The 26303-nt window shown below is 49.2% G+C and overlaps 13 protein-coding genes across 13 annotated transcripts; 6 read left to right on the forward strand and 7 right to left on the reverse strand.

Moving 5' to 3' along the window:
• Window positions 1-671: 671 nt before the first annotated feature.
• N7518_010363 (Ran family GTP-binding nuclear protein) lies at window positions 672-1800 on the reverse strand (the record flags this gene model as incomplete). The annotated part of the gene is made up of 5 exons (XM_057191289.1): window positions 672-870; window positions 933-1138; window positions 1200-1353; window positions 1429-1521; window positions 1741-1800. The coding sequence occupies 5 exons, from the start codon at window positions 1798-1800 to the stop codon at window positions 739-741; spliced, it is 645 nt and encodes a 214-aa protein (XP_057037425.1). The 3' UTR covers window positions 672-738.
• A 508-nt stretch (window positions 1801-2308) lies between these two features.
• N7518_010364 (putative 26S proteasome non-ATPase regulatory subunit Nas2) lies at window positions 2309-3188 on the reverse strand (the record flags this gene model as incomplete). The annotated part of the gene is made up of 4 exons (XM_057191290.1): window positions 2309-2446; window positions 2509-2849; window positions 2906-2978; window positions 3036-3188. 4 exons carry the CDS (start codon window positions 3186-3188, stop codon window positions 2309-2311), a joined length of 705 nt encoding a protein of 234 aa, XP_057037426.1.
• A 520-nt stretch (window positions 3189-3708) lies between these two features.
• N7518_010365 (putative Rho guanyl nucleotide exchange factor) lies at window positions 3709-6398 on the forward strand (the record flags this gene model as incomplete). Its single annotated transcript, XM_057191291.1, has 6 exons — window positions 3709-4215; window positions 4278-4595; window positions 4649-4849; window positions 4899-5117; window positions 5172-5397; window positions 5449-6398. The coding sequence occupies 6 exons, from the start codon at window positions 3709-3711 to the stop codon at window positions 6396-6398; spliced, it is 2421 nt and encodes an 806-aa protein (XP_057037427.1).
• A 588-nt stretch (window positions 6399-6986) lies between these two features.
• N7518_010366 (SBDS family protein) lies at window positions 6987-7441 on the forward strand (the record flags this gene model as incomplete). Its single annotated transcript, XM_057191292.1, has 3 exons — window positions 6987-7150; window positions 7205-7328; window positions 7394-7441. 3 exons carry the CDS (start codon window positions 6987-6989, stop codon window positions 7439-7441), a joined length of 336 nt encoding a protein of 111 aa, XP_057037428.1.
• Window positions 7442-7924: 483 nt separating this feature from the next.
• On the reverse strand, window positions 7925-8953 carry N7518_010367 (uncharacterized protein; the record flags this gene model as incomplete). The annotated part of the gene is made up of 1 exon (XM_057191293.1): window positions 7925-8953. The coding sequence occupies one exon, from the start codon at window positions 8951-8953 to the stop codon at window positions 7925-7927; it is 1029 nt and encodes a 342-aa protein (XP_057037429.1).
• A 481-nt stretch (window positions 8954-9434) lies between these two features.
• On the reverse strand, window positions 9435-9978 carry N7518_010368 (uncharacterized protein; the record flags this gene model as incomplete). The annotated part of the gene is made up of 3 exons (XM_057191294.1): window positions 9435-9491; window positions 9549-9865; window positions 9921-9978. 3 exons carry the CDS (start codon window positions 9976-9978, stop codon window positions 9435-9437), a joined length of 432 nt encoding a protein of 143 aa, XP_057037430.1.
• Window positions 9979-10129: 151 nt separating this feature from the next.
• Window positions 10130-10400, reverse strand: N7518_010369 (uncharacterized protein; the record flags this gene model as incomplete). The annotated part of the gene is given in 2 exon segments (XM_057191295.1): window positions 10130-10304; window positions 10321-10400. 2 exon segments carry the CDS (start codon window positions 10398-10400, stop codon window positions 10130-10132), a joined length of 255 nt encoding a protein of 84 aa, XP_057037431.1.
• A 1898-nt stretch (window positions 10401-12298) lies between these two features.
• On the forward strand, window positions 12299-14122 carry N7518_010370 (putative NADPH oxidase (NoxA); the record flags this gene model as incomplete). Its single annotated transcript, XM_057191296.1, has 4 exons — window positions 12299-12408; window positions 12460-12714; window positions 12768-13177; window positions 13233-14122. The coding sequence occupies 4 exons, from the start codon at window positions 12299-12301 to the stop codon at window positions 14120-14122; spliced, it is 1665 nt and encodes a 554-aa protein (XP_057037432.1).
• An 831-nt stretch (window positions 14123-14953) lies between these two features.
• Window positions 14954-15268, forward strand: N7518_010371 (uncharacterized protein; the record flags this gene model as incomplete). The annotated part of the gene is made up of 1 exon (XM_057191297.1): window positions 14954-15268. The coding sequence occupies one exon, from the start codon at window positions 14954-14956 to the stop codon at window positions 15266-15268; it is 315 nt and encodes a 104-aa protein (XP_057037433.1).
• Window positions 15269-15991: 723 nt separating this feature from the next.
• On the reverse strand, window positions 15992-17746 carry N7518_010372 (aminoglycoside phosphotransferase family protein; the record flags this gene model as incomplete). Its single annotated transcript, XM_057191298.1, has 4 exons — window positions 15992-16899; window positions 16949-17327; window positions 17386-17681; window positions 17728-17746. The coding sequence occupies 4 exons, from the start codon at window positions 17744-17746 to the stop codon at window positions 15992-15994; spliced, it is 1602 nt and encodes a 533-aa protein (XP_057037434.1).
• A 683-nt stretch (window positions 17747-18429) lies between these two features.
• N7518_010373 (uncharacterized protein) lies at window positions 18430-19836 on the forward strand (the record flags this gene model as incomplete). Its single annotated transcript, XM_057191299.1, has 1 exon — window positions 18430-19836. The coding sequence occupies one exon, from the start codon at window positions 18430-18432 to the stop codon at window positions 19834-19836; it is 1407 nt and encodes a 468-aa protein (XP_057037435.1).
• Window positions 19837-20867: 1031 nt separating this feature from the next.
• Window positions 20868-22214, forward strand: N7518_010374 (LLM class flavin-dependent oxidoreductase; the record flags this gene model as incomplete). Its single annotated transcript, XM_057191300.1, has 1 exon — window positions 20868-22214. One exon carries the CDS (start codon window positions 20868-20870, stop codon window positions 22212-22214), a length of 1347 nt encoding a protein of 448 aa, XP_057037436.1.
• Window positions 22215-22708: 494 nt separating this feature from the next.
• On the reverse strand, window positions 22709-26166 carry N7518_010375 (uncharacterized protein; the record flags this gene model as incomplete). Its single annotated transcript, XM_057191301.1, has 4 exons — window positions 22709-23665; window positions 23725-24787; window positions 24906-26086; window positions 26146-26166. 4 exons carry the CDS (start codon window positions 26164-26166, stop codon window positions 22709-22711), a joined length of 3222 nt encoding a protein of 1073 aa, XP_057037437.1.
• Between the last annotated feature and the right edge of the window lie 137 nt (window positions 26167-26303).

Below are 26303 nucleotides of genomic sequence, written 5' to 3' on the forward strand. Positions count from 1 at the left end.
ATTGCATCTGTTCTCTTTGCCGGATGGTCTCGATCTCAAAGACTGGAAGTAGTCCGACGACATGATTGATATTTCATTTTCTGCCATATCCCAGTGATGGGTATCTGGCGAAATCATTTGCGGTTTCTTTTGTTTCTTTCTTTCTTTCTTTCGTTCTCTTTTTTTTGGGGGCCAATGACTGCTATACCCTGGCGTTAATTCTTTTCTCTCGTGGAAGAAGCGTTGTGCTGCTATTCAATAATGTCTGCAAGGCCAACCTTTACAGTCCTTTTTCAGGTAGATTAGATTTAGTATTCACTTGACGAGAATTTCAGAGATCTAGATCCATCTGGTGAATAGATTTTCAGAGTAAAAGAAAAGAAGTTTTAATCTTGTCGAAAGAGGACGTCCATTTCGGACGCTGTGTGCTCATTTCGCAAAGGGAAAAAAGGACGATTTGATGTGAGAATCTAAGCTACTAAGATTGGGGGAAATCAAATAGGAAAAAAAATGCATGTCTTCAAACCACGACTATCCCCCATCCGCTTTCATTGTATCGTGATTTCGGAGAAGAGACTTTGCTTTTGCAGTGCAAAACCCAAACTAAAAAAAGGCAATCCCCGGGAGTCGGATACTCCCTGCCTCCCACACGTCGATTGTGAGATGGGACTCGAGAGAACATAGGGTGGGAGAACAAGGGATAGCGACTCCCAATTTTCATTTCGGAAACTTCGTGGACCCGTCGTTGAGCGCAACGATCTACAGGTCGGCATCGTCCTCGTCGGGGAGGGGCTGGTTGGCGGCCTCCTCCATCTCCTTGCGGTAAGCCTCGAGCTGCTTCTCGTCGACGGTAACCTCGGGGGGAGCAAGGGCAATTCCGGCAACAAAGTCCTAAAAGGTAATCAGTCAGTATTGATCGGTTCGTATTCGAATCAAGGCATAAAATGATGTACCAGCTGGGGGTTGCCAACAAGCTTGCGAGCGAGCCAAAGGAAGGGCTTCTCGAAGTTGTAGTTGGACTTGGCGGAGATATCGTAGTACTGGAGGTTCTTCTTGCGGTGGAAGGTGATGGTCTTGGCCTTGACCTTGCGCTCCTTCACGTCGACCTTGTTACCGGTGAGAACGATGGGGATGTTCTCACAGACACGGACGAGATCACCTAAAGTTCAGTTAGTCAAAATAATCCGGAGGGGTTCATTATCAGAGAGAGAATCGCTCACGGTGCCAGTTGGGGACGTTCTTGTAGGTAATACGGGAAGTAACATCGAACATGATGATACCGCACTGGCCGTTGATGTAGTAGCCATCACGGAGACCACCGAACTTCTCCTGACCAGCGGTATCCCAGACATCGAACTGGATAGCACCGTAGTTCTATTCAGGTTGGGTTAGTTGACGATGACACCATGACACGATGCGAAGCGGGGTTTGTGGCGGGGTATAGCATACGGTGTTGAAGTTGAGAGGGTGCACCTCGACACCCAGGGTGGCGATGTACTTCTTCTCGAATTCACCAGTCACGTGGCGCTTGACAAAGGTGGTCTGTTGGGATTCACTGTGTTAGTAATGAAGTCGCGGTGAGGCGGGGCCGTTGGGTAGATAATCAGTATTGTTGACAGGCGCGCGGGCAGAGGCTAGCAACGAAAAGGGCAGCTCAGTGTATCCATCAATATCATGAGATGACCATCACTGAGCGCCGAGCAGATGGCTGCCACTCCCTTGCCCATCAACGATCAGATCGCGAGGCTGGAATGCGCTTACCTTTCCAGTACCACCGTCACCGACCAGGACGAGCTTGAAAGTGGGGGTTTCAGCAGCCATGATTAAGATAGTTTGGAGAGAAACTTGAAGAGAAGAAAATTCCAAGAGTTCGCGCCGTAGTTATGGGGGCGGGTTGTTGATAAAAGGGAGGGGTGAAAGAAGGGGAATGAATTAATGGCGCTCGATGGAATTTTTGCCCCGTTGCTGGGAGTCACGTGGATATTTGCCTGAGGCGCTCTGACGTAGTGTCAATATGGCGCAAACATATGTGAAGTTAGTGTGAATGACAATGTTTATTGCAATTGAAGTATTATATTCACAATGGACTCTACTTGTTCTTGTGTTAGGTTATTGGAATAAACTCTCATAGTCAGGTCGTTCGCCTGCCAAGTTATCTTCAGATGTATACAGTTCCCCAGTCTTATTATAAGAACCTAACTAGTATTTTGTGAAATCAGGTAGAAAGGACGTATGGCATTAATCGCATTATTCATAAGCAGTACATATTATCATGTACACGGTGAAAGCAAAACCGGGCTATGCTTGTTATTCTAAATGGAAGTATCCCTTATAAGGGAACCAAGTGACATCCTAGCAGGCCACGGCCGCCCCAATTTTGCCGAGGGGTGAGCTGGAGGTCCAAGTCCACTGTGGTGTCAGTGTTCATTTCATCAGTCTTCCGAGAGACTTTGACCAATACCACCCGCTGTAGAGAAAGTGAATCAGATATATGGGTATTTTGACAGAGCGTGGGAGAACCGAACGTACCCCTTCGTTGTCTTTGACCACTTGAGCTACCTTAGCAAGGCGCTCATGGTTCAGCCAATTTATATTCCCGAAACTTCGAATTGCATCGCCAACTTTCAGTCCCGCCTGATCTGCTGGACTTCCCGAAACCACGCTATTAACCTTGGCGAACGGTGTCCCCAACACAGTGTTATTTGTCAACGATTGCACAGCCGGTGGGACGTTGGTGCCATTTGTGGTTGGGCCAGCGTCTTGCGTATTTTGTAGGTTGGCGAAATGCGCGTGGACACCTTTCTCGAGAAGGTGCATCACCTCCTTGTGGTCGTTCCGTAGGTGAATAATGCGCACGCGCGTTGTGCGTACTACATTCTCCCTTCAGCTATATGTCCCGATCGACTGGGGTGTGGCAAGGGCGTACCTTGCGCGATGTCAATATCATCACGGGGGAAACCGTCGAAGGTTGTGAGAGACGAAGTCATGCGGACTCCATGCTAACACGAAATGCTTGTTAGAAACTGCGATGGGAACTTCCGGGCCAGAAATCTCACCGACTGGAGGACGCTACTAAGAGCTGACAATTCCGCCTCGATGCGTTCTTTCTCCTGCATCAGATCTGGCATCGACAGTTTGGACAGATCGCGGGGAGTGACCCCGGACGTCGGTCCAGAGGCAACAGTTGGGGCGTGAATGTTATCGTTCATGATGATTTCCTGAGCAAAGAAAGAAAGTGGGAGAAGAACGTCAAGTGGGTCTGGGGGTGGCACCTGGGCAGCCCTGGAGCTCCCACTTTTTTATATAAGCGGCGATGCTTGGCACTCGAAGTATACGACGTGGACTTCAAGTTGTAAACTTCACTTTCAGGACATTGCACTTGGATGTTTTATATAAAAGAAAACCTCAGCCACTCCTAATATAAAACAAACAAAATGCACTATTTCAATTCCAGCTATACTGCTGCCTCACCTTATGACGTACATGGATGGAATTCAAATTCGCCGTCTCTACTCTGTACTGCCTGGATAGTGGCAGTTTCCTCTGTTTTAGATACATGCACTTTCCAACGTCGGGAATGTAGACGAGGCAGGCACACTTCGTTGCTCTTCCCTCGCCATGAAGTTCCATTCCGTTGTTTTGAGCAGTCGGTTAGGTCCGCCTTTTCTTTCTCCATGCCCTCGGAACCTGAGTCCTGTATTTCATTGGGCGGTATCGCTATTTGGGACCATGGCCGACCAGGACGAGATGAACATCGAGAAGCAAGCCCTGCTAAATGATGAGTCCGAAGAGAAGTTCGAAAGCGGCGGTGGGGTGACTCTGGCCGATAGGTCAACTTCTCGTCCATTCAAGAAATGGATGGATAGCTTCCGAGGACGGAAACACGAATCTCCCACATGCCAACGGCGATATGTGGAGGGCTGGTCAGATTCATCTTCCCATGGCTCGCAAGGTCACCAGTCGAGTGCATCCGACTCATCGCACCTCGGAACCGTCAAAACAACCACAGCAAGCATTGGAAGCCAGAGCTTGATAAGATCGAGGACAACGATTCAAAGCGCAACAAACCAGAGCACACTATCGGATGCGCGTCATTCTGGTGATAGCTCTCGGCCAAGCTCAAGCCAGCATACTGATGAGGCTGCGGAAACACGGGCCACCAGACGGCGTCATATCCTACAGGAACTTGTTGAGACTGAGTCTGATTATGTACTTGGTCTGAAGGCACTTATCGGGGTAAGCCATCGAGCTGATTGCCATTCCTTAGCCTTATGCTAATGTGCTCTGTAAACTCATAGATCCTTACGATCTTTGATACAAGACGCGAGATCTATGACAACATTCAGGAGATTCTTGGAATACATGAACGCTTTTTGAACCAACTTCAGAGGGCGTCTCCCATGTCAGCGCTTCAGGCTCAACAGACAGGCGTCTCTGAGCTTACGTCTCGGGGAATCACTAAGCGTATAGGGTCCCTTGACCTGGGCAGCCTAAAGGGACTTCAGCAACGATCCTTGAGGACTCGATCACTCAAGGCATCGGTCAATCAGCGCCTCATGGCACTCACTGCTGAACCAACAGAGGGACTGGAAGTTGCCCGTGAACTTGAAAAATTGGTAAACATTGGTGTACCAAATAGGATTGTATGCACTGACTGGGCATTTTATAGGCACTTTCATTCCCAGCGTATGACCAATTTTGCAGCAACTATGAACTATTGACACAGGACGTTGCTCTCCTACGCCGCTCAATTGCCAACTGGACGATATATGATCAGGGAATCGAGGCGCTTTCAAAATCGGTCGCGTCTACCGAGCGACGCAGACAAGAGGACCACAAATCAATGACATTGAATGATTTGTTAATCAAGGTGCGTGAGTTAAAAATGGCGAGTGCTTCGATCATTAACCAGGATATAGCCCATCCAACGTCTTTGCAAATACCCCCTTGTCCTACAAGATCTGCTCAGGTCTACTCCTGTTAGTGATTGTCCGTCTTCTCATGATGGAATCCAGCAAGTGTTGGACACTATACGGGTGCTAGTAACACGGATCAATTTATCAGCTGGAAACCCGATCAACAAAGATCGCATCGACAAGACAATCGCTCTCCAGGATAAGGTGGATATCTCGAAATCGGTAGGCAACACAAGATCTTCATTGATGAGATGAAAATGACTGAATTTTGGGCAGCACGCACTCCAGAGTATATACAAAGACCTTGGCCCGTTGGTCATGTGCGGTGTGCTCCATGTCACATATCAAACGATGGAAACCACTAACGGGGAGTTCATGGTCTGTGTACTTTTTCAACGCTACCTTCTCTTCGCCAAGGGGATTGATGACCTGCGTCGACTGGAAGCAGTGGCTTGTGTCTATCTAGACTCTCTCAAGATTGATACGCTTCAAAATGGACGAGGTGAGTAACTTTCCGCTGAGATTTATCCCCGAAATATATCTAACCCATCAGGACTGTGCTCCTATGGATGTATATTTTCATGGAAGCTCCTGTTTGAAAATAAAGATGAGAACTACGAATTTGTTCTCAGTGCATCCTCGGCAGTGGAAGAAAAGCAATGGAATACTGAGATTCTCAAAGTGTCGGCGGCTTTGGTCGAAGTGGCCCAGCCCAGGACGTGGGAGCCAAGAAAACATTCTTTCTTAGCCTTCCAACTGTTGCCTTTGGACCACGTTCAATACACAGTGTCTTCTATGGCGCGGAGGTCATCGATGGATTCAATGGCAATCTCCCGCAAGTTCCGCGTCCAACATGTAGTCATCAAGAAAACGCATGATCCACGCCACACCGAAGAATCAGCCTCACAGGCTGAAGGCGAGATTGAACGGCCTAAGACATCTACTGACCGCTCGGCATTGACATTGACTGCTCGCCGGATTGACCGAATCCGGCTGGAGCGACTGATCTCAGACATCTACACAGGGGACCTCCTTCCATTGCCGGGAATGGTTCTTGGAAGGGGTGATCTCTTCCGACATGGTTCTATCATGAGACGGCTCAGCCTTCGCCCAGGGTTTACCAGGCGGTCGAGCTCCGTCGGCGCCTTCCATTCGAGAGCAGAATCGACCGACATGCACTCCGACGAAGAGAGCGAGGGAATGGACAAGGAGGCAGCAGGCAGCGGCGAGATAGGGGAGGATAAGGAAGTCGAGTGTGAGGTGCCTCGAACACCCACCACGCCTCGGCGGTCGAAGACGTTCCTTTTCAAAGGCTCACCTAAGAACCCCACGTCGTCGGTTTCTTCACCTCGCAACGACAAGCGCCGGAGCCAAGATGGAAGTTCCGAATCATCTCCGTCATCCAAGAAGTGGTCTTCTCCCCAAAAGTGGTCATCTCCGAAGAATCTGTTTAGTGCCTTGGCACCCAAGAAGCTGAAAAAGACCCGCTCCGATGCTGAGTGAGGTCCCTATTTTTACGTTGTCCTTTTGAGATGGTTCTGGTACATTCGGGGGGAGCATTGGAGTCAAGGAGGGATTATAATTAACCCAAAAACGTAATTGTGGCTTGGACTATAAGTAATTATTAATTGGAATACCAGCAGAATCCTCTTTATCCTCCAACTTGCCACTTGGCTCTTTGAGAACTACCCCACGTTTGGCGTCACAGCGGATCCGACAACGGGCAGGGGAGCTACTATGACGTCGTCTTTGCTGGAATAGTTGGCGCGCCGTGTAAGAACTGTAGTGAAGCAAGGGACTAGAACGACAAACGCCATTTAAGCCCTATCCACTGTGACTAATTGTGGTTAGTTGTCCCATTCAGACTGCAGAGGACGTGAACAAAACACGCGAGCTTCTTCTATTTGCATCAGCTCATAGGGTGACGTCATCAGTCATCATCACCTGAGCTCTCCCACCTCGGACTATTAAACCACCACCTTTTACCTTTCCCTTCTTCTCATTCATCAATTTCTCTCTGATATCTTCAAATCTATTCAATCTCTCCAAACTCTTCCAATCCCTCAACCTCAAACCTCACATCCTTTCAATATGGCTCGTGGAAACGACACTGCTTCTAAGATATTCTACAAGGGTAGCTCAGACGACTTCGTTGTCTTTGTGGATGATATCGAGAGCCTCCAGAAGTGGAAGAGCGACCGCAGCATTCCCCTGACCCAAGTTCTTAATGGCTGGAAGATCTTCCTGACTCACTCGTAAGTGTTTCAACTTCTTTTACTATACGTCAGATCATTAACATCTGGATGCAGCCACGGAGCCCAGGGCGTCCTTGACACTGCCAGCAAGAGCTCTCTTCAGAACGAATTCGGTACAGCCAACGAGGATGAATGCATGGTCAAGATCCTAGAAGGCGGCGAATTCCAGGCCTCCACAGTAAGTTTCAGTTCCACTTCGGTGCATCAATTGCGAGGTTCTGTATACTAACTCAACTTCAACAGGCACGCGAGCGTGAGGGCGGCAAGAATGACTCTAATGGCAGCCGCTAAATCTACCCTCTACTCCTTTCGTGGTTAATGGGGAGGCCAGCCAGGCATCGGTGTTCTATTGAAGCACGCCCTGGACAGCTACCTCCCCTCCTTTACCCCTCACATTGACCTCTACTGAGATATCCATATCCCTCGATCGTCCGTTGTATGGCACTTTGGCGCATGATCTTTTGGGGAAACGTCATGCAACACCCTCAATCTTTAGCTCTGGAATGGGCATAGAGGGAGTTTTTGCTGTTTCTGGGTTTGCATCTTTGCATCTTGGTACTCAACAGGCTTCTGCACCTGATATCATGAGATAATGAATGATGAGCAACCTCACTCGTCTTACAAATAAATACAAATACTTTTAACTTAATCTCGAACATTCCCATTTGTAAATCCGTTCAATCTTCTAAAAAGCAATGATCATAGCTCATGATAGTATATGGTACAGCGACATCATCTATACAAATAAAAGCCACAGCAAACCGCAAACTCATATCAAATCTCCTCCTTAACCACTACAGGATCCAACCCCCTCTCTCCCCTCCTCCTCACAACCCAACTTCCCAACTCCGCCCAAACAGCCTCCTTCTCCGCCGGCTTCATCCCCGCCGCAAGCCCACTAGTCGTCGTAGCGACGAAAACCGGCGCCCCAGCCCAACCATCAACCCGACCCATATTCTCCGTCTCCGCCTGCCACCCATACCGGAACTCCTCCTTCCGAATCCCCCTCCCATGCCTAACCCGCCAAACAGCCTCCCAAATACTCTTCCCAACAAGACAAACAACCTCAGGCCTCTGCGCAGCAACCTTAGCCTCGAGCACCGGCACGCCGGCATCCATCTCCGCGCGACTGAGCATGCTCGCGTCGCGCGTTGGCCGCTCCACGATGTTCGTGTTGCCCACGCTGTACAGCGCCGGAAGCTTGTATGTGTCGGCGGGTACGTGGCGGACACTTGTTATCCCTGACGAATAGAGCAGTTTCCAGAATAGGTTGGACGGATGCGCGTAGGCGTACCCCGTTATGCCGGTCATTATTCCGGGATTCACGCCTACGAGTAGGAGGATCAGGTTTGGGGGGATTGTGTCGCAGAGGAGGGATTCTGTCGCTGAAGGGCCGGCGATTGCGGGTATGGGTGGGGTTTTGGGGGTTGCTGTGCTGCGCTTGCGTTTGTTTGGGCTTTGGCGAGGTGGGATTGGGGATGGAGGCGTGGCTATTGTGGTCGACTTTGAGCGGGTGGTGCATGAGGTTGCTGACGCTGTTCTCTTGCGCCTTGGGCTGGAGATTGTGGCTTTTGCTTGACGTTCGGTAATGTCTGGTTTATATTCGGTCTTGGTATTTATGCTGCGTTGAGATATAGTACCCCGAGAGGCAGTTGGAGCTTCGTGCGCTGCGGTCCCGCTATGCAGGTATTGCTGCAGCCGGCCATTGAAGCTGGTGAGTTTGTTGACTGGAACATCCTCCACTGTTTCAAGGGCGAGCTCGTCTTCCTCGACTTTGGATTGGATTTCTGTAGACGGGGCCATCTTGTTTGGTGTCAGTCAGATTTGGTTTTCGGGTTCCAAGCAGCCCCTGAAGTCATCCATGACATATAAACAATGCGCAAGGCATTTATAAGGTATCTTCTGGATCTTCTTGAGCTTTCATGAAAGTATTATTGTCAAGATGACGTTTTTCTTGGAGTCTGAATGGAGCATCACGTGCCAGGCGGTCGTCCACGGGTTGATGCCTCGTTTATAAGGCACCAACGTATGATGAGCAACTATTCTCAACCTTGGGATAATATGAGAAGTGAACAGTTTTGTGATTGTTGATTGTCGAAAATGATACTTAGGTCTATGTAATTGAGTATTCAGCAGGAGAAATATTCCCCATGCATGCTATATGACCTTGATAGAGATTAATGATATCAGCCATGCCACTCTTTCAAGTCATCAAGTTCATTATGTATTAGGATATCTAAATGATATGTGTCTGCTACACTCAATGCACCAGACTGAACCAATGTTATGCTTTAAATAGTCCATGCCGTTTTGGCAAGGTCCAAGGCTCCGGGCAGACGACCTATATCCTCTCATTAGCATAAGAACAGCCTATGTCAAAATATGCGCAAGAACATACCTCGCCTTCACTGTAGGCCCAGAAATAGACACCGATGCCAATCAAATAATATATTGCAGGGTCGGTGCCTTGATAGAGAAGCGCCGCGAGGAGGGCGTTGAGGGGGTATATGATGAGACGGATTTCAATGCTGCGGTGCGGTAGTGAGCCAGCAAATGGCTTGAGAGGCCATTCCCAGGCTATGCCCACGAGGCCCATGATGAGATTTAGGATTTGAAGAACGGGTACTGGGGCGACGGCCGCATCGAGGTTCCTGGAGATAAAGTCCCAGAATACTTTGGGCCAGATAAAGCCCTCGATAGCGCTGGCAACCTGGTCTGTTTGCATATGTCAGTACTGGCTTCGACTTGAGGGTTTTAGATGGCAACGTACAAGCTGCTGCGGTGAGAATGATTAACCGCCCCCAGTGGTTCTTGATGAGCCTGCCCATTTTGTTGAGCTATGGCGTTGTGTGTGAAAAAGCTTTAGCCAGCGAAGACCTCGGAGGAAGTAAAGTCACTTGTGTATGACAAAGTGCGAGGCTAATCTTGGGCGACAGATGTCGCAAACCCCAAATAGCTGCGGTAGATTCTGTGAGAGAATCACTTCATCATACGATCCAGCAAGACATAGAGATGTTTATTGAGTCGGATAATCCGAGCACATGGAGAGCGGATATTATTGCAAGGGCTTATCGTGGTACCATAGTTCGTATGGGGAAGGAAAAAAAGCATATTCCGAGTGGCATGCGTGCAGGCGGGGGTTAGGTATAAGAGTCTATACTTAGACTGACGACCCCTCTGATAACTCAAACAAACTCGGAACACTTTGCCAGGATGTGATGGTCGAGCGCCAAAAGGTGACGAGCTGCATGGGGTTGGGACACATGCAAGAAGGATAGGATTAAACCGTGATCTGCACAGATACAAGCACCGTAGACCAATCACCGGCCGAAAGGTCCCCGAATCCTTGACCACCCCTCTTCCTGAGCTTCTTGAAGAAGCGGCATAGTCCGTGTGATTGGCGAGTGGGGGATGTGACGGAGCGGATCGCGAAGTGGATGTCGGCAAATCACAGGCCGGAGCGCTTGGGCTTGGCGTGATGAACTGCAGGTGCATGCATGGCACGCACAGGGGCTGTCATTTTCAAGTCTCATGGACATTCGAATTGTATTTTTATTATTCTTGGGGATTTTAACCGAGGCCTGTGTTTTCTGGACTGTCTAGGGTTGTCTGCATGGTCTCAGTTTTGTTACTTGTAGAGACAAGTTTGGAACATCCAGATCAGATGACTACAGTAGCCCTGATTCCAATTCAGTGCAACACACCGTCTTTCTGCATCTTCTGCAGAGTCAGCCCGTGCCTGATTTAACTTGCAGTGCCAAGTGGAGACTTTTATCGGAGAAAAGGCATAGTTTATGGCAAACATGCAATATAGTTCGAGTCATCACTGATCTATATTTGGCGAAACTTCTATTCCCTACGCCGTATGGATCCTGAACCGAATGGCAGGCTTTTTGCTTTTTCACCGACGCTGGGCGACCCTCGGGGCTCCGTGTGACGAGAAGACAGCGCTTGCAGGAGGCCTCTGATAGGCCAACCTCTTAGCAACCTTCTTTCCCTGGCCTAGTTTGACGTTGCCCAGTCACCAGCCTCTCTGCCAACCCCGGGGCATTAATCTCTTTGAACTTCGGCGACCGATTTAGCTGGCACCTGTCCCAGCCTGTCATGATTAGGGAAAACTGCCGAATCGGATAGGATTGGTCCAACAGGGTGCTTCCTTTTCCCACTAGACTTGCTTCTTCGCGGGGAACATGGCACGGTGGTCGGACTCTAGGGCGTATAAACTTCGTTTCATGATTGGTGTACCTGCTACGAACGGTCATTAAAAATAGCACACTTCTCAGAGTATTAATAAAAACCCAGGTCCAGGATCAAAAGCAGGACTTTTGAAAGGCTTGGAAGAATCAGCCAAGACAGCAGTTGAGAGAGAACAGGCAAAAACTGACGAGGATTTTTAAGCGATCAAGATTCTAGCCTCTGGACTTCCTCTCTTGGTCTTCCCACCACTCATTCAGAGGAGAATTCTAAAAGCACAGACATTGTAGACTCAAGTACGTAGTCGGTTAAACGGAGTATTGCCCGCCAGAAGCGATGTAATTATAGATCGGCTGCCCCCCATCCCTGCAGCTAAAACCACAACACTGGGATTCTCTGAACCTCCAACCTATCTCCGATCTTGCCCTTATTCCATCTATTGACGTCAACCATGTCTGGAACAGCTTGAATCAAATCGAATATCATATTTATTTGAAGTGTCAGTAACCTCTTGTATTCGAGAGGACACGTGCAGGGGAATCCCCCGGCAACAGCGCTCGCGACAAGGCGCACAACTCACATCCTGTTTCTATACATCTTGATTGAGTACTATCGCAAGTTGCGAGTGTGATTTTCCTTGTGCGAGGCGTTCAACAGTATTTGGAATTTTTTCAAATCCGCTCTTCAACTTCGAAGCGAAAATTATCCTAGGAAATCTTGATTTACGCCAAATTCATGGAGAAACAACGCCGTTGACGAACTCTGAAAGCACCGACCGGTCAAAATTGACACTGGAGTCTTGCCACAAAAGGGGGCCAGGAGATTTCGCTTTCGACAGAATTTCAGTGTATATTACCGGGTTGCTGGTCAACCGTCTGGACCCGTCACTCCTTTGATTAAATTATTGCCTAAATACTTGTCGCTGGTCGACATCCTCAAAAGCGCAGAGAAAGAATGACCGCAGCTCAAGACTCCTGGTGGAAGAGGGCGGACTTGACCGTTTCGAAGGTCTTGTTCCATTTGTTCTTCTGGGGTGTACATATTGGGATCTTTGCTGCAGGATGGTATGTATTCTGATGTTCTACTTCTAGATCTTGTTGCTGACATTCTCATAGGTACCTGCAGGCATCAAATCCAAAGTTGGCGTCACTAAATACACTTGGCTATTCAGTCTGGATATCGCGAGGTGCAGGTCTCGTTCTTTCTGTCGATTGCACTTTAATCCTATTTCCTATGTGTCGGAACGTCCTCCGATGGCTCAGACCACAGATCAAATGGCTACCACTAGATGAATCGGCGTGGTTCCATCGGCAAATAGCCTATTCTATACTAGTATTCACAGCTATTCACACTGCTGCTCACTATGTCAAGTAGGCTGCTTTCTCATACAGCTTGTCGCGGGCACTTTACTGACACTAAATAGTTTCTACCACATCGAAAAGAGGCAACTCCGCCCAGAACTTGCAGTGGAGATCCATTTTGCTCGCGCAGGTGGTATCACTGGCCATGTCATGCTCTTGTGCATGATGCTCATGTATACAACCGCACATCACCGCATTCGCCAGCAAGCATATGAGACCTTCTGGTATGCGCATCACCTTTTTATTCCGTTCATGCTGGCTCTCTACACCCACTCCACTGGGTGCTTTGTCCGGGATACCGCGAGCCCTATCTCTCCTTTCGCAGGGAAACAGTTCTGGAATCATTGTCTTGGCTATGAAGGGTGGAGATGGGAGTTGGTCATCGGAGCTTTGTACCTCTTCGAGCGACTTTACAGGGAGATCCGATCCAGGCGCGTGACGGTCATCACAAAGGTCATTCGCCATCCTTATGGTATGATCTTCTCTCGCAAATGTTGAATTGACCGCAGCTAACAAAAAAACCCCAGCCGCCATGGAGATCCAGTTCCACAAACCAAGCATGAAGTACAAAGCAGGACAATGGTTATTCCTTCAAGTGCCTGATGTTTCCAGCACCCAATGGCATCCATTCACCATTACCTCCTGTCCCTTTGATCCATATCTCAGCATCCACGTCCGTCAAGTCGGAGATTTCACCCGAGCACTGGGAGATGCACTCGGTTGCGGTCCCGCCCAAGCCAAAGACCTTGAAGGTCTCGACCCCAACGGCATGTACGAAGTTGCCCTGCAGAACGGACAGACCATGCCCTCCATCCGCATCGATGGACCATATGGTGCACCCGCAGAAGACGTGTTCGACAACGAAATCGCCGTGCTCATCGGCACCGGCATCGGCGTCACACCCTGGGCATCTATTCTCAAGAACATTTGGCATCTCCGCTCAAGTCCGAACCCTCCTCGCCGACTGCGACGTGTTGAGTTTATCTGGGTCTGTAAGGATACCTCGTCATTTGAGTGGTTCCAAGCTCTGCTATCCTCCCTCGAAGCCCAATCCGCCAACACAGCCGCTAGCGAGGGAAGCACCGAGTTCTTGCGTATTCACACCTACCTCACCCAGCGTCTCGACGCTGACACCGCTGCGAATATCTACCTCAACTCTGTCGGTCAGGCCCTTGACCCTCTCACCGAGCTAAAGAGTCGGACGAACTTCGGTCGTCCGGACTTCAAGCGACTTTTCACGGCTATGCGGCTTGGCTTGCTGGACCAGTCCTACATGACGGGTCTGCAGAGCGCTGCTACCACCGAAATTGGTGTTTATTTCTGCGGTCCTAATACTGCGGCTATGCAGATTAGCGATGCGGCCAAATATTCATCAACCAGGGATGTCCGGTTCAAATTCTGGAAGGAACACTTCTAGTCTTGTTTCTGGTGCTCCTTTGCTTTTTCTTTTTTCTTCTATCATATATGACACGAATCACGAATCTCTCTTTTTGTTATACTTTTCTATGATTTCATGAACTCTCTAGGTTAGCTCTTCTACACGGATTTTATATCTTGAGAGTATGAATGAATCGAGCAGCGAGAAGCAAGCAATATACGTGGATACAGTGGGAATGCTGGGTGGTAGGAATATATGGCAATAGATTTGACTATGTTCTTTGAATAATATCCGACGAGAAACTGAACAGACATAGCACCCTCTAGACAATAAATAGAGACCATGGCATTTATCATGACCTACATCAACACTGCGCATCGAAGCCTATGTTATGGAGAACCCTGCAGCGGACTACGGGCGACGAATTAGGCCACTACGACAATTACTCCGTACTTTGACCACTTCGCTGCCACTCCTCCACTTCTCCACGAACCCAGATAGGCACAGGCATAGCTTGGGAACTTGCAGGTTTGAGGAGTTAGAGCGTTTGAGACGAATCGGATCTCCACTTTAAGCCTTGCAACTTTGAATACGGCTTACCCCTGGACCATGCCCAACTCTCTACCTCATCCAGCCTTTCTTTATGACAAGAAACTAGGGACTTTCACACCATGATCACCAGAGGATTTCTTCGAACTACACCTTTTACACGCTTCTATGGCCAATTCGCCCCCTCTACCCGCCAGCTTGTTGTTCGCTTCCCTGCTTCTATCAACCGCCCACGTCTCGCAAAGCCCGCGTATTTACCACCATATTTCGGGAATACCATTACCACATTCTCAACAATGATCCCCTCAAAACGCGCCTACGATGCACGCCGGACTGAATGTGGCCGACCGGCTCGAGGCGCTCCTTGATAAGGACGGATTTAAAACCTGGGGCTTCATGATCTGTCGATGTACCTACCAAAACAACTCCGACTGGGAGAAATTTATGGCTCGCTTCCTAAGCGCTGTCCCCGATTACCTTGAGTTTTACAGTGGCCTTGATCTCCTCGATACATTTGCCCTAACAGTCTTAGAAGACCCCTCCTTCGAGGGCGCGACTGTTGCCCCTCTACGCGAGCACTTTAATCAGTGGGCGAAGGCCTCATTAAAAGAGGAACAGGGTGTTACTGAAGACTAATATGCATATACCGGCCGATACCGGTTTTTCATTATGGTGGACCAGGAAGCCATAGAATCGGTTCTAAGTGCCCCCAAGGATGATGATGGGATAGGATTTGTTCGCATGGTTTATACTGAATGGTAACCAGACATACTTGATGAAGAGGATATCGCGATTGGTGATGTACCTCAGTCGGAGGAGCCCCTTGAGGGGTGTACTGAGAACGATGTAGGTTGGATGAAGATGTGCTGGCGCGACGTAGAGCTGCCAGGATTTTACAAGTTACGTGAGTGGGACGACTAGGAAGCGTATTATGTTCGGCCCCCGGAGATTGGTGATATACCTTCATGGCTTAAGTAGCTGTAAGGTGAAGATCGAAATTAGATTACTACTCATGGTCCTTTCAAGTATTTCTGATATATTTATCACATTTGAACAATTTGCATTAATACTAAATCAATTCTAATCTCATATTGCATTACGTAGATCCGCGTGCTGGCTGATAAGGAACCCATTATGTACGAATATCCTGGGCTATAAAACAGAAGGAGTATATAGCGCAAAGCCTCGAGAAGATCGAGTGGGATCCCCCACTACAAGAGGTACGATCAAGGATTCGCGTTGTGGTATTTCCCATAATTTGCGCTGGGTATGAATGTACATAGTGGCGAAGAAGCATTTCCGTAAACTCGACACCATTCTATGGGAGGGGAGAGCAGAGTTGACATCCAAAGCGCGAGATCATTCAAATGGCCAATGACGCTGGTATTCGGCTTTCTCCTCGTCAGTCTTAGCCAATTGCTCTAGAATCTGAACCTTGACTTCATCAAGGGCAGCTTTGCAATCATCGTATCGCTCATGTTCGATGAAGCCTTTGTCGGGCCACAAATCGCGCATTGCTTCCTTGACCCCAGACACAAGCTCAGTCCCCGCTACTGCATCATCGCAATCCAGCTTGATGCGCTCCAAGTCCGTTTCTGAAAACTCAAACGGGAATGGAATGTCGCTAGTGAGGCCGGGTAAGTCCGCCCACGTGTCCTTCAAATCGACTAGAAGCGATAGGAAGTGCGGCTCGCCGTATTCGAACATGCGGTGGGCAAGAAAAATCAGTCCGAACGCTGCCGTCTTTCGGAATTCGACTACCCGATACAAGTCTGGATTCTTAGCACGCATGAGTTTTCGCCATCCAATGAACACATTTTGAACTGTATACTCGTGCATAGCCGCGGACCGTTCGTCGGGGGAAAGCCCAGCGAGTGTCGGTCTTGGTGCTAGGTCGAGCGTTTCTGGCTCAAGGCCATCCCAGTCAAGGAAAGCTGGATCGGGGTTATGGCTGAAGAGGGGTGAGATGTGGCAAGACTGCCAGTCAATGATACCCGTAATCTTTTCAGGGTTGTGTGGGTCTACGAAGATGTTATCATCATGCAAATCATCATGCCAGAGATATGGGTTGGTAATGGAGGTGTCCTTTGGAATAATGGCATCGACGATCTTTTGGTACCATGCTAACGCGGTAAGCTTATTTTCTGCGTCGGGTCGGTAGAGCTTTGGACCACAGAACAAGGCAATCTGTTTGGGTGGTTTCAGAAACTGGATTGCTTTAATCTCCCGCCTTCCGACGGCTTGCAGGTACTGCGTTGGAGAAGCCCCTACAAACTCGTCAGCAGCTGAGAGAAGAAAATACAAACTCTGACGTACATGGTCCTCTTTCAACATCCAAAATTGATCTGCCCGCATCAAACCAATCCCGACCAGTAGCGGGGCCAATAGCAAACTCTGAATCTTTGACGGCCATGCCATCCTTGACATAGTGGTTGCCTGCTGGGGACTGCACGTCTCTCGCGTAGTACAGGCTGCCGTAATGTGAGAATGAAACGCTAAGCCATTGCTTCTGCAGACTTGTCATGGCAAGAATAACTTTAAGCCTCTGGTGTACTTGCATCGTGCTCCAGACTTGGGACAGCGGGATACCCTCGATTTTATCCATGATGATAAATTCAGCCCCAACAGGATGCGACTTTGCCTGCGAGTTCCATGCGTGGACATGAGGTGCTGGTGTGTTGAGGATTTTGCGAGCCTCCCAATCCAGTCGCATTAGCAAGATTCGGCGTCGATCGAGTTTCAAATAAACTTACGAAGTCCATCGTGGCAACTTCACTGGCCGTGGTAAAGTGGGGAGCGCCAGCATTAGGGTTAGGCACCTTAGCTACGACTTCTCGGCCATCTTCCATCGTCATAAGGAATGTTTTGTTGAACATACCGTCGGGGTACTTTTTGATGGAAATGCATTGAGCAGCGCCGATCGAGTCCGCAGCAACACTTGCGAGCCTATTCAAGTCGAATTTGATCTCTCGCCTTCGAAGGTTTTCCGCCTCGTCTACAAGAAAGCGACCACGCGTGAATTTAAAGAATTCATCGTCAGAGTTCCAGTCTACGAATGAGTGAATGTTAAATCACGTTTAGGTAGGCATACTTACCTGGGTGAGAATAGAGCATGCGTGAATGTTTCGTGATTGACCGGCAATATTGCTTTGGGCCTTGTATCATACGAACGTAGCACCAAACACGCGTGGATAGGTGTCGGTACATGTTCAATCAAATGTAATGGTTCTGATACTACCTCCTCCTAGGAAAGCTTGTAGCACTTAATCACATGAGTATCAGGCTATTGGAAAAATTGTGGGTTTAATAATGTGACGCTTTGGGTGTGTTGTGGATGAGGATGCCCCTGTGAGACAAACAGTCAGCACGTGACCCTGTGTATCCAAATTTTAAGGTTTACCAAGGCCGTCGAGCCGCATATCTTCTCCACCCACTCCACTTTCTTTCTCTTCTACATCACTTCGCTTTTATCATTTGTACCTTCAAATAATCATCCCTGAGATTTCTACAAAGATGAGCCTCAAGCCTCTACCCATAGAGCTGCTTGAACTGCCTACCCAAGAAAAAACTAGCGCTTCGTCAGATATACCTGCTCAGTTTAACACTGACACTGACACTGACACTGTCATCATGCCTGACCCGTCTGCCGAGGGAACTGTGACATCAAAACCAGCGTGCCTGTGCAGTGCCACACAACTGAGACTTCTATTGCGATCCAACCTAAATTGAGAGAAGGGGATTCGTTTGGCCCGCCTGCCCAGAAGAATCTCGAAGTCGGCACTAGCACTTTATCAGACATGTCTGCTCAGTATGACCGTGGCAGTGAAGTTCAAACTGGCATCCTGTGTGACAGCCCCTCTGAGAACGACCCATTTCATACCTCCAGCTCTAGCCAGAAAGACCCTAGCGCCATGCCCAACACGTTCCCTGGTGGCTCCTCTGATGGGTTCTCTTCTGGGGGTTTGGATAACTCTTGCGGTGCCGAACATGAAGCGTCCTCCATCGATAACATTGATACGAGGCCAAAGTCTCCACCCGCCTTGTTCAGCCCATCTTCCGAAGAGAATTACGACATCGAATTTAGTAGTACACCGGACATGTCCGCCCAGTATGACAGTGATAGTGACACTCAAACCGTCATCCTGTGTGATAGTCCCTCCGGAAAGGATATTAGCATGCTTCACATCTCCAGCTCTATCCAGGAAGAGCCTAGCACCATATCCAACACGTCCGCTGATAACTCCCACGATGATTTCTCTGATGATTCCTCTATTGGCTCCTCTGATTGGTACTCTTCTGCGGTTTCGGATAGCTCTGCCAGTGCCAAATCCGAATCGTCCTCCATCGAAAGTTTTGATAAATCGTCTCAGCATGATGCTGAATCAGAGGAGGAGGAGGAGGAGGACCGCCCGACAGGCTCCCAAGTCCTAGCAGCATACGCCTCTCCTCTTCGAGATGGCCAGCGTGTTCGGACCAGCTGCGATAGTATTCACGACCCGGGCCAGTGGCAGGTCGATTCAGATGGATTCATCAATGAGCAAAATCGCGCTGGCGGGCCATATCTCTGTTCCCTACCCGTGACAATTTTCAATCTGGACGGAAAGTCCCCTTTATGGACAGTTTTCGAAACCATCAGCCTTCATAAAATGATCCTTTCGGTTCTTGAGCAGTATAAAGTCAATGCAACATCCATCAAGATCAAAAAATGTCAATACAAATACTGGCCTCTAAAGGTTAAGGAACCCGCGCCGACTTTGATCATTACTGCAACTCGTGACACATTTAGCGACACTTGGGTACAAGCCTGTCGCCAAATCTGGCAAAATCTATCCGAAAACCAGCTTGGTCACATCAATGTCGAAATCACGATCCCAAATCCTGACTTCCCATTTCAATTTTGGCCTTTGGAGTCGGAACACCCCTATTCTTTGATATATCTTCAAGTGCACGCAAGAATCATAAAGGAGCTCCAGCTTAAACATTGGCTTGACTTTAATACATTACGCATCGCAACAACCTCAGATGTGAAGGACAGCGAGGCGTTTTCGTTACTGGGTGTGCATTTCCAGAGCGAACAAGACTGGCGCGGTCTCCGAGAACAGATAATTTCAATTTTGGAAGAGTGCAAACTTCCAATGGTGGGCGTCATGATCCAAAAGGGCAAAAGGTGGGGAGGAGGAGCTGAGGATTACTCGCTGGAATAATGGAAGGAGCCTGAGCTTTCTGAAACGGTGCTTTGAATGACCTAGTTAGGCCAAGAAATGTAGGGACCCAGCTTGCTACTATTATTTTGCTTATTAGCTGTTATATGAATTCATACTATGTATTTGCTTTTCTTCGAACTTCATCGGGTATTGAGGTGGTGATAGAGGGATATTCTGCAGTTTGACAATCACCCTTCTAAGTACATACAACTGCACTGCATATCTTGATCTTTCTTTCTTCTAATCCTTCTTTCTCTTGATCCTTCTTTCACTTCGCACTGCACACTTATCTTGATCCTTCATCTCCCCATCCTTCTTCTCCCCATCCTTCTTCTTCCCATCCTTCTTCTTCCCATCCTTCTTCTTCCCATCCTCCTTGTTACCACATCATGGCAGGTTCTAGTCAAAGGGGTACCTATGGGGTACTCGTTACCCATAACCAAGATATTCGACCAACGGAGAAAACCAAATATCTGAAGAACTAGAACGAATTGTCCTATTTGCGGGGCTTCCTTGACGATGTCAAAGATTTTGACCCAAGATTCGGGAGTGTCTGGGCGGCATCCGGGTTTAGGACAAGAAAGGGTGCACATGGACACCGCATCAACTTCGATTGACGTATGTACGCAGGTACCTGATCTGCCATGCATCCGGGTGTCTTTTTTTCTGCTTCTTCTTTCCTTCCTTTGGATTTCTTTATTGTGTCATTCTACATAGACAGCAGATTGAATTTCAACAGAGGGTACCCCTCATTCAATATTTTCTTGACTAGAGGTTTTCAAAGTATAAGATTTGCGATAAATGAGGACCTCGGGATGGTTGGACAACTATACACAGCTATATATAGTTACGCAGCTCTAAGCACGCCATATCAAGGCCAAGTGAGCGAGGCTTATAAATCGGCTTGGAAATGCCACAACAGGCGGGGTACAGAGTATATAACCTCAGCGATTCTAATTAACCTATTTGTATGAATCACATCTAGAAAGATTGAAAAATCCAACCTAGAGGATACCTAAATCAACTCCACAATGACCGACTCGCAACCCAACCGTCAGCTGCACCTCACGGCCTTCATGCGGCCAGTCTCGCTACACACGGGTGCATGGCGCTATCCGGGCTCATATCCCGACGCCAACTTTAATTTCAAACACATTGCCCAGTTCGCCCAAAAGCTAGAGGCCGCCAAGTTCGATGCCTTCTTCATGGCTGATCATCTCGCCGTGCTGAACATGCCCGTCGAAGCTCTCAAGCGCAGTCATACGGTTACCTCATTCGAGCCATTTACTCTGCTCTCCGCTCTCTCTTCCGTGACGGAGAAGATCGGTCTTGCTGCTACTGCTAGTACGACCTACGACGCACCGTATCATGTTGCCCGGCGATTTGCCAGTCTCGATCACCTGAGTGGCGGGCGAGCAGCGTGGAATATCGTGACTACCGGAAACCCAGAGTCGAGCCATAATTTCGGCTTCGATGAGCATCTGGCCCATGGTGATCGATATAAGCGTGCCCGCGAATTCTATGATGTCGTCACCGGGCTGTGGGATAGTTTTGCCGATGATGCTTTCACTCGCAATGTCGAGACGGGAGAATATTTCGATCCTGCGAAAATGCACGTGCTGAACCATTCCGGTGATGAGTTGAAGGTTCGAGGGCCGTTGAATATTGCCAGGCCACCCCAGGGATGGCCAGTTATTGTTCAGGCTGGGCAAAGCGAGCCAGGACGACAGCTTGCGGCTGAGACAGCCGAGGTCGTGTTTTGCAGTCCAAAGGATATTGATAGTGCGAAGGCGCTCTATGCGGATATCAAGGGGCGAGTGGAGAAGGCCGGACGGAAGAGAGATCTCTTGAAGATTTTACCCGCGGCAATGATTATCGTTGGGGATAGCAAGCAAGATGCGCAGGAGAAGAGACTCAAGTTGGATAGTCTGGTGCATTACGACAGTGCCATCGCTTCCTTGTCAATCTCACTTGGAGTGGATGTCAGTGGCCTTGATCCGGATAGTTTGTTGCCAGACGATCTGCCCGAGACCAATGCGAGCAAGACGAGCAGGGAGTCCGTTGAAAAGCTAGCCAAGAAAGAGGGACTCACGATCCGCCAGCTTGCCCAACGATATGGTGGATACTCAGGGCTGACATTCCTCGGTTCGCCAAGCGATATCGCCGATGAGATGGAGATCTGGTTGCGCGAGGAAGCTTCTGATGGCTTTACGTGCACGTTTCCGTTCTTGCCACAGGGCCTGGAAGAGGTGACGGATAGATTGATTCCTGAACTCCAGCGAAGAGGTCTTTTCCGCAAAGAGTATACCGGTTCGACACTGCGTGAACACTTTGGCCTGCCGAGACCTCAGAATCGGTTCTTTAGTGAGGAAGCATAGTTGTATCTAACCAAGAAAGATTGTATAACGGCGATGGCATTTACTCTATTTGGATTGTGATGTTGGCTCCTTTATTTAGTAGGCCCATTGTAACTACAATTTTGTCCCATTTGCCTGCCATGAAGTTCACGAGAAGCTGTTTTATATTGACATGCCTAGACTAAATGAAGGTCCGCAAGGTTGGTAAAAATCCAATTCCCACCTCGCGTCCTCCGCTCAGTGGCACAATGATTCTGCAGTTGTGAGGAGATTATTCATCCAGGACTTTAATGTGGAAAGTGTCCGAAGTTTGGACCAAAGTCGTGATCGATGCGAGACTCCCTACGTTGCTATGCTGCTAGACCCCCGGATATCGAGCAAAGCACGGGATTTTTACTTTTCAATTGGATTTGATATTACTTTTATCCCATCTAGGTGACCCCCTTCACCCGCTCATGATCTTGTATTCCCCACTCTTCTCTCCCCTCTCCTCCTCCACCGCCCAGCCGCCAGTATCAGACCTCCTCTGGGCCTACTCGGCCCTCCAAGTAGTAGTGAATACGGAGTCCACGACGCAGCATTTCCAAGTATAGAGCCCGAAGCTCTGCAGGGTTGAACCCCGAAGAGCTGACCTCTCCCTGCCGGTTGAGACTGAGGGGGGGCAGGCGGTCGGTCAAATCCGCCCGCAGGTGCTCGAAGGCGAGTAGGTACAGCTCCTTCGACCAGGGGCAAGAGCGCAGGGCTCGGAAGAAGATCTCGCGGGCGCGGCCGACGTTGTACTCCGCGTACAGCTCGTAGAGAATGTATAGCCTCCAGATGGTGAGGCTGGTCCGCGCGGAGGTTGAGCTCGCCAGCTCGAAGGGACTCTTTCGAGTTGGGGTCCGCCCGATCGGGACGATGCCATGATCACCGATCGCCCGCTCGAAGGCTGCCCGAATGGAATGCGCGGTCGAACCGAGCAGGAGAGGGCGACCCATCTCAGCGTAGATGCTAAAAAGGTGAGTTGTGACGGGTACACGGTAGATTGGGGCAGGCCCTTGCAGATGCCGGGCGGCCCTGGCCTTCGCCCCGATAGTGACGTCGAAGATATCGCGGGTTCGATCGCTCAGATTCAAACGAGCGTCGTTCCATTTGAACAGCGACAAGAACATGGTGTTGTGAGGCCACCATTCCAGACTATCCAGGAGCTGCGCACGAATGTCAGCGGGTCTGAATTGACCACTCTGCTTCTCCACATAGTGGTAAATGATCCGTGCTCGGGCTTGGTGCAGCAATTCTCCGCCGAACACCCTGGAATCATCATCAGTCCTAGGCAAGACTCTAAGAGAAGTGGCGGCGTCATTGTAGACATCAAGAACTTCTTCAAGCTGCTCGCCCATGAGATAGAGGGCGATGGCATAGCAGTCGGCGTAAGCTACGTATGCTTGCATTTTCTTGAACTTCAAGGCATTCCTCTGAGCGGCAAACAAGCACTGTGGATGGTTAGAACAGCATTTAGTGAGATCAACGAATGAGAACTTGCCTTCTTGACCCTGAGAAAAGTGGTCTCATTGATTTCAAGTTCATCAGCTGTGTCGTATGATAGCAAGTGGACTCGATTATAAGGCATGGCTTGCAACAGGTATGAAGCTCGATTCTTGTTCCCAGCGTGAAGCATTTCCCAAATCCAAGAGTTCCACAGAAGTGCAGAGTCAGTGAGCTCGCGGGCATCAAAATTCTGGCTCATAGACAAAGCGGTGGACCACACATTGTGAGCAACATCAAGATCGCCAGTCCGCCAATACATGAGCGCAACGGCATTATAAAGTCTCAGATTTGATGATCGCTCCTTCAAGAGTCTCTTTCCGTATTTCTTGCCCAGAGCGTTGTCACACGCGAAAGTTACTGCAATGGCGTATTCAGCCAATTGGCTATCTTTGAAGATATCGACAAGGGCATGGAGAGTCAAGATTACAAAGTCGGGATCGATGACACAGGAAGAATGAGAGGTGGTTGCAGCCCACTTCGTTAGCGCAGAGAACCACAGCTTTGGGTCGGCGAAAAGAGTATCGGTGGTGTGAACGAAGGTCTGGTGAGGGAATGCGAAAGGCGCAAGGCTTGTGGTTGAGGCAAACTTCCCAAAAGTGATCCAGTCCGCGATTGTGTTTCGAGGATCATCCATGTATTCGTTTCGCACGAAATTGTCACCAGTCCACAGCCGGCTGGTGTGCATATTCGCAGGCATTGTCAAGTGAGGCAAATGGCAGAAATACAAGAAGCTATCAACTAGGGAACCAAGACTTTCTTCCAAATCCAAGAAATAAGGAAGTATCTGCGTGAGATCTTCAAGAAGGACTACTCGGAAACCGTCATTCTCCCCAGTTTCACCAAAGGCATGTGACGGCATGCGATTTTTGAACATCCGCTCTCTTTCTGCACGTACCCAGGATGGGAACAAGTCTGTGGTATTCGCCTCAGAAGTGTAAACATGCTCGTTGATAGGAGGACGGGAGGTTTGTCCACTGTTCCAGGGTTGCCAATGAGGCTCCCCAATTCGGATGTGCCCAGGTTTCCAGAGCTTTTTAAACTCCACTAGGGCCTCTCCTCCCCCCCCCCTTTTGATGCGATGGCCGGAAGCATGTGAATTCGAGCACCGCTTGCCATATTCCGACTGCTAGCTCTACGTGGCCCGATTCTCGAAGAAACAGGGTCAAACGAAGTAGCAAGTATGACCTGATAAGAGTATTCCGCGGTCCGAAGCCGACACGTGAATGTAGCTTCAAACAGTAGGCATAAGTCTTGAAGCAAGTGTCAAAGTTAAAATCCTGACTGTCAGTCTGACAGTAGTCAAGATACTCAATCCATATATTGATGAACTCAGAGTGACGGCGGAGGACTCCGTCCCATTCCAATGAAAGTTTTGTGGAGTCCCAGACTTTCGCACCTTCTTCCATACGGCCCAGCACGAGATGATCGCGTTCAGGATTTTGTGCGTTGGCCTTGATCGCTCTTTCATACACATACAGCTTGGCTCTTGCCACAAGTTGTATATGATCGCGATAGGAGGTCCGATCGCCAGATGTCCCACCCGTGACGGCAAGTTCTTGATGTTCAGCAAGCCGGATCCATGCTTGAATATCATTAGGATGTTGTGCCACTGCGCTGTTCAACTTGGCATTGCGATTCAAGATCTCAGCTTCGACAGCAAGACGAATGAAGGTCTTCGCATCATCCTCAGTCGCTTGTTCTTCGGATTTATCTGGGATCTCGATAGAGCGATAAGACGGTGGTTCATCATCTAAGTTGGCAGTTGTCGCAACGCCGGATTGAGATGGGACTGTTGTCGAGATGAAATTTTGTGTATGTGAGGTCTCAGCAGCAAGGTTGGCATTAAGATCAGACCGGAGGCGAACGGGAAGATTGACGGACAAAGCAGACAGGGTTTCGGCGGAGAGGGGCTTGACTGCGGAGGTTGACGAGCCTGAGTCGGGGCGAAGAAGGAGAAGAGGGCCTTGGTCATATCGCGTTTGGTAATCAATGCGCTGGCCGGGGAGCCCAAGTACAAAACCATTGCCATTGCGATGGTATGCAGGGACCTCGTAACGATCCACACCGTAACGTGTATTGTCGCGATCGCCGCGGCTGTCGACGATAAATCCTTTGTTTGGCTCATCTTTTGTAGCGTTTAAATCGTCAGTTCCTTCACCACTCAGGCGCTTCTCAATTTCTTCGCCTGTCGCCTGTTGACGGCCACCGTCCGAACGCGGTTCATGGCGACGAGAGCGTGGAGACTCTTTGCGGTCTGCGCGACGACGATGGCGCGGGCGACGCCCGCGACGTTCATGGTCCGAGCCGGTAGCGGGGGCCGGAGGAGCGGTAGGGGGAGGTTGGAAGCTGGAGAATTGCGGAACACCCTTTATTTTCGTCAGTCTGTGCTTCTTATTTACTAAGATGTAAGTAAAGGCTAACTAACCTGAGACCCAGATGAGTCCATCGTGGTGGCTCGATCTTCCTTATCGAGTCGCGCCGCGGTCTGATAACCCGGAAGAATCATTCTCCGATAGGCGGTCGGGATGGCTGGCAAAAAAAAAGTCAACCATTTGCTTTTGGTCAAGCAAAGCTGAAGACTTA

The sequence above is a fragment of the Penicillium psychrosexuale genome, assembly GCF_028828465.1.
Source record: "Penicillium psychrosexuale strain IBT 29551 chromosome Unknown utg000006l, whole genome shotgun sequence".
Taxonomy (NCBI): domain Eukaryota; kingdom Fungi; phylum Ascomycota; class Eurotiomycetes; order Eurotiales; family Aspergillaceae; genus Penicillium; species Penicillium psychrosexuale.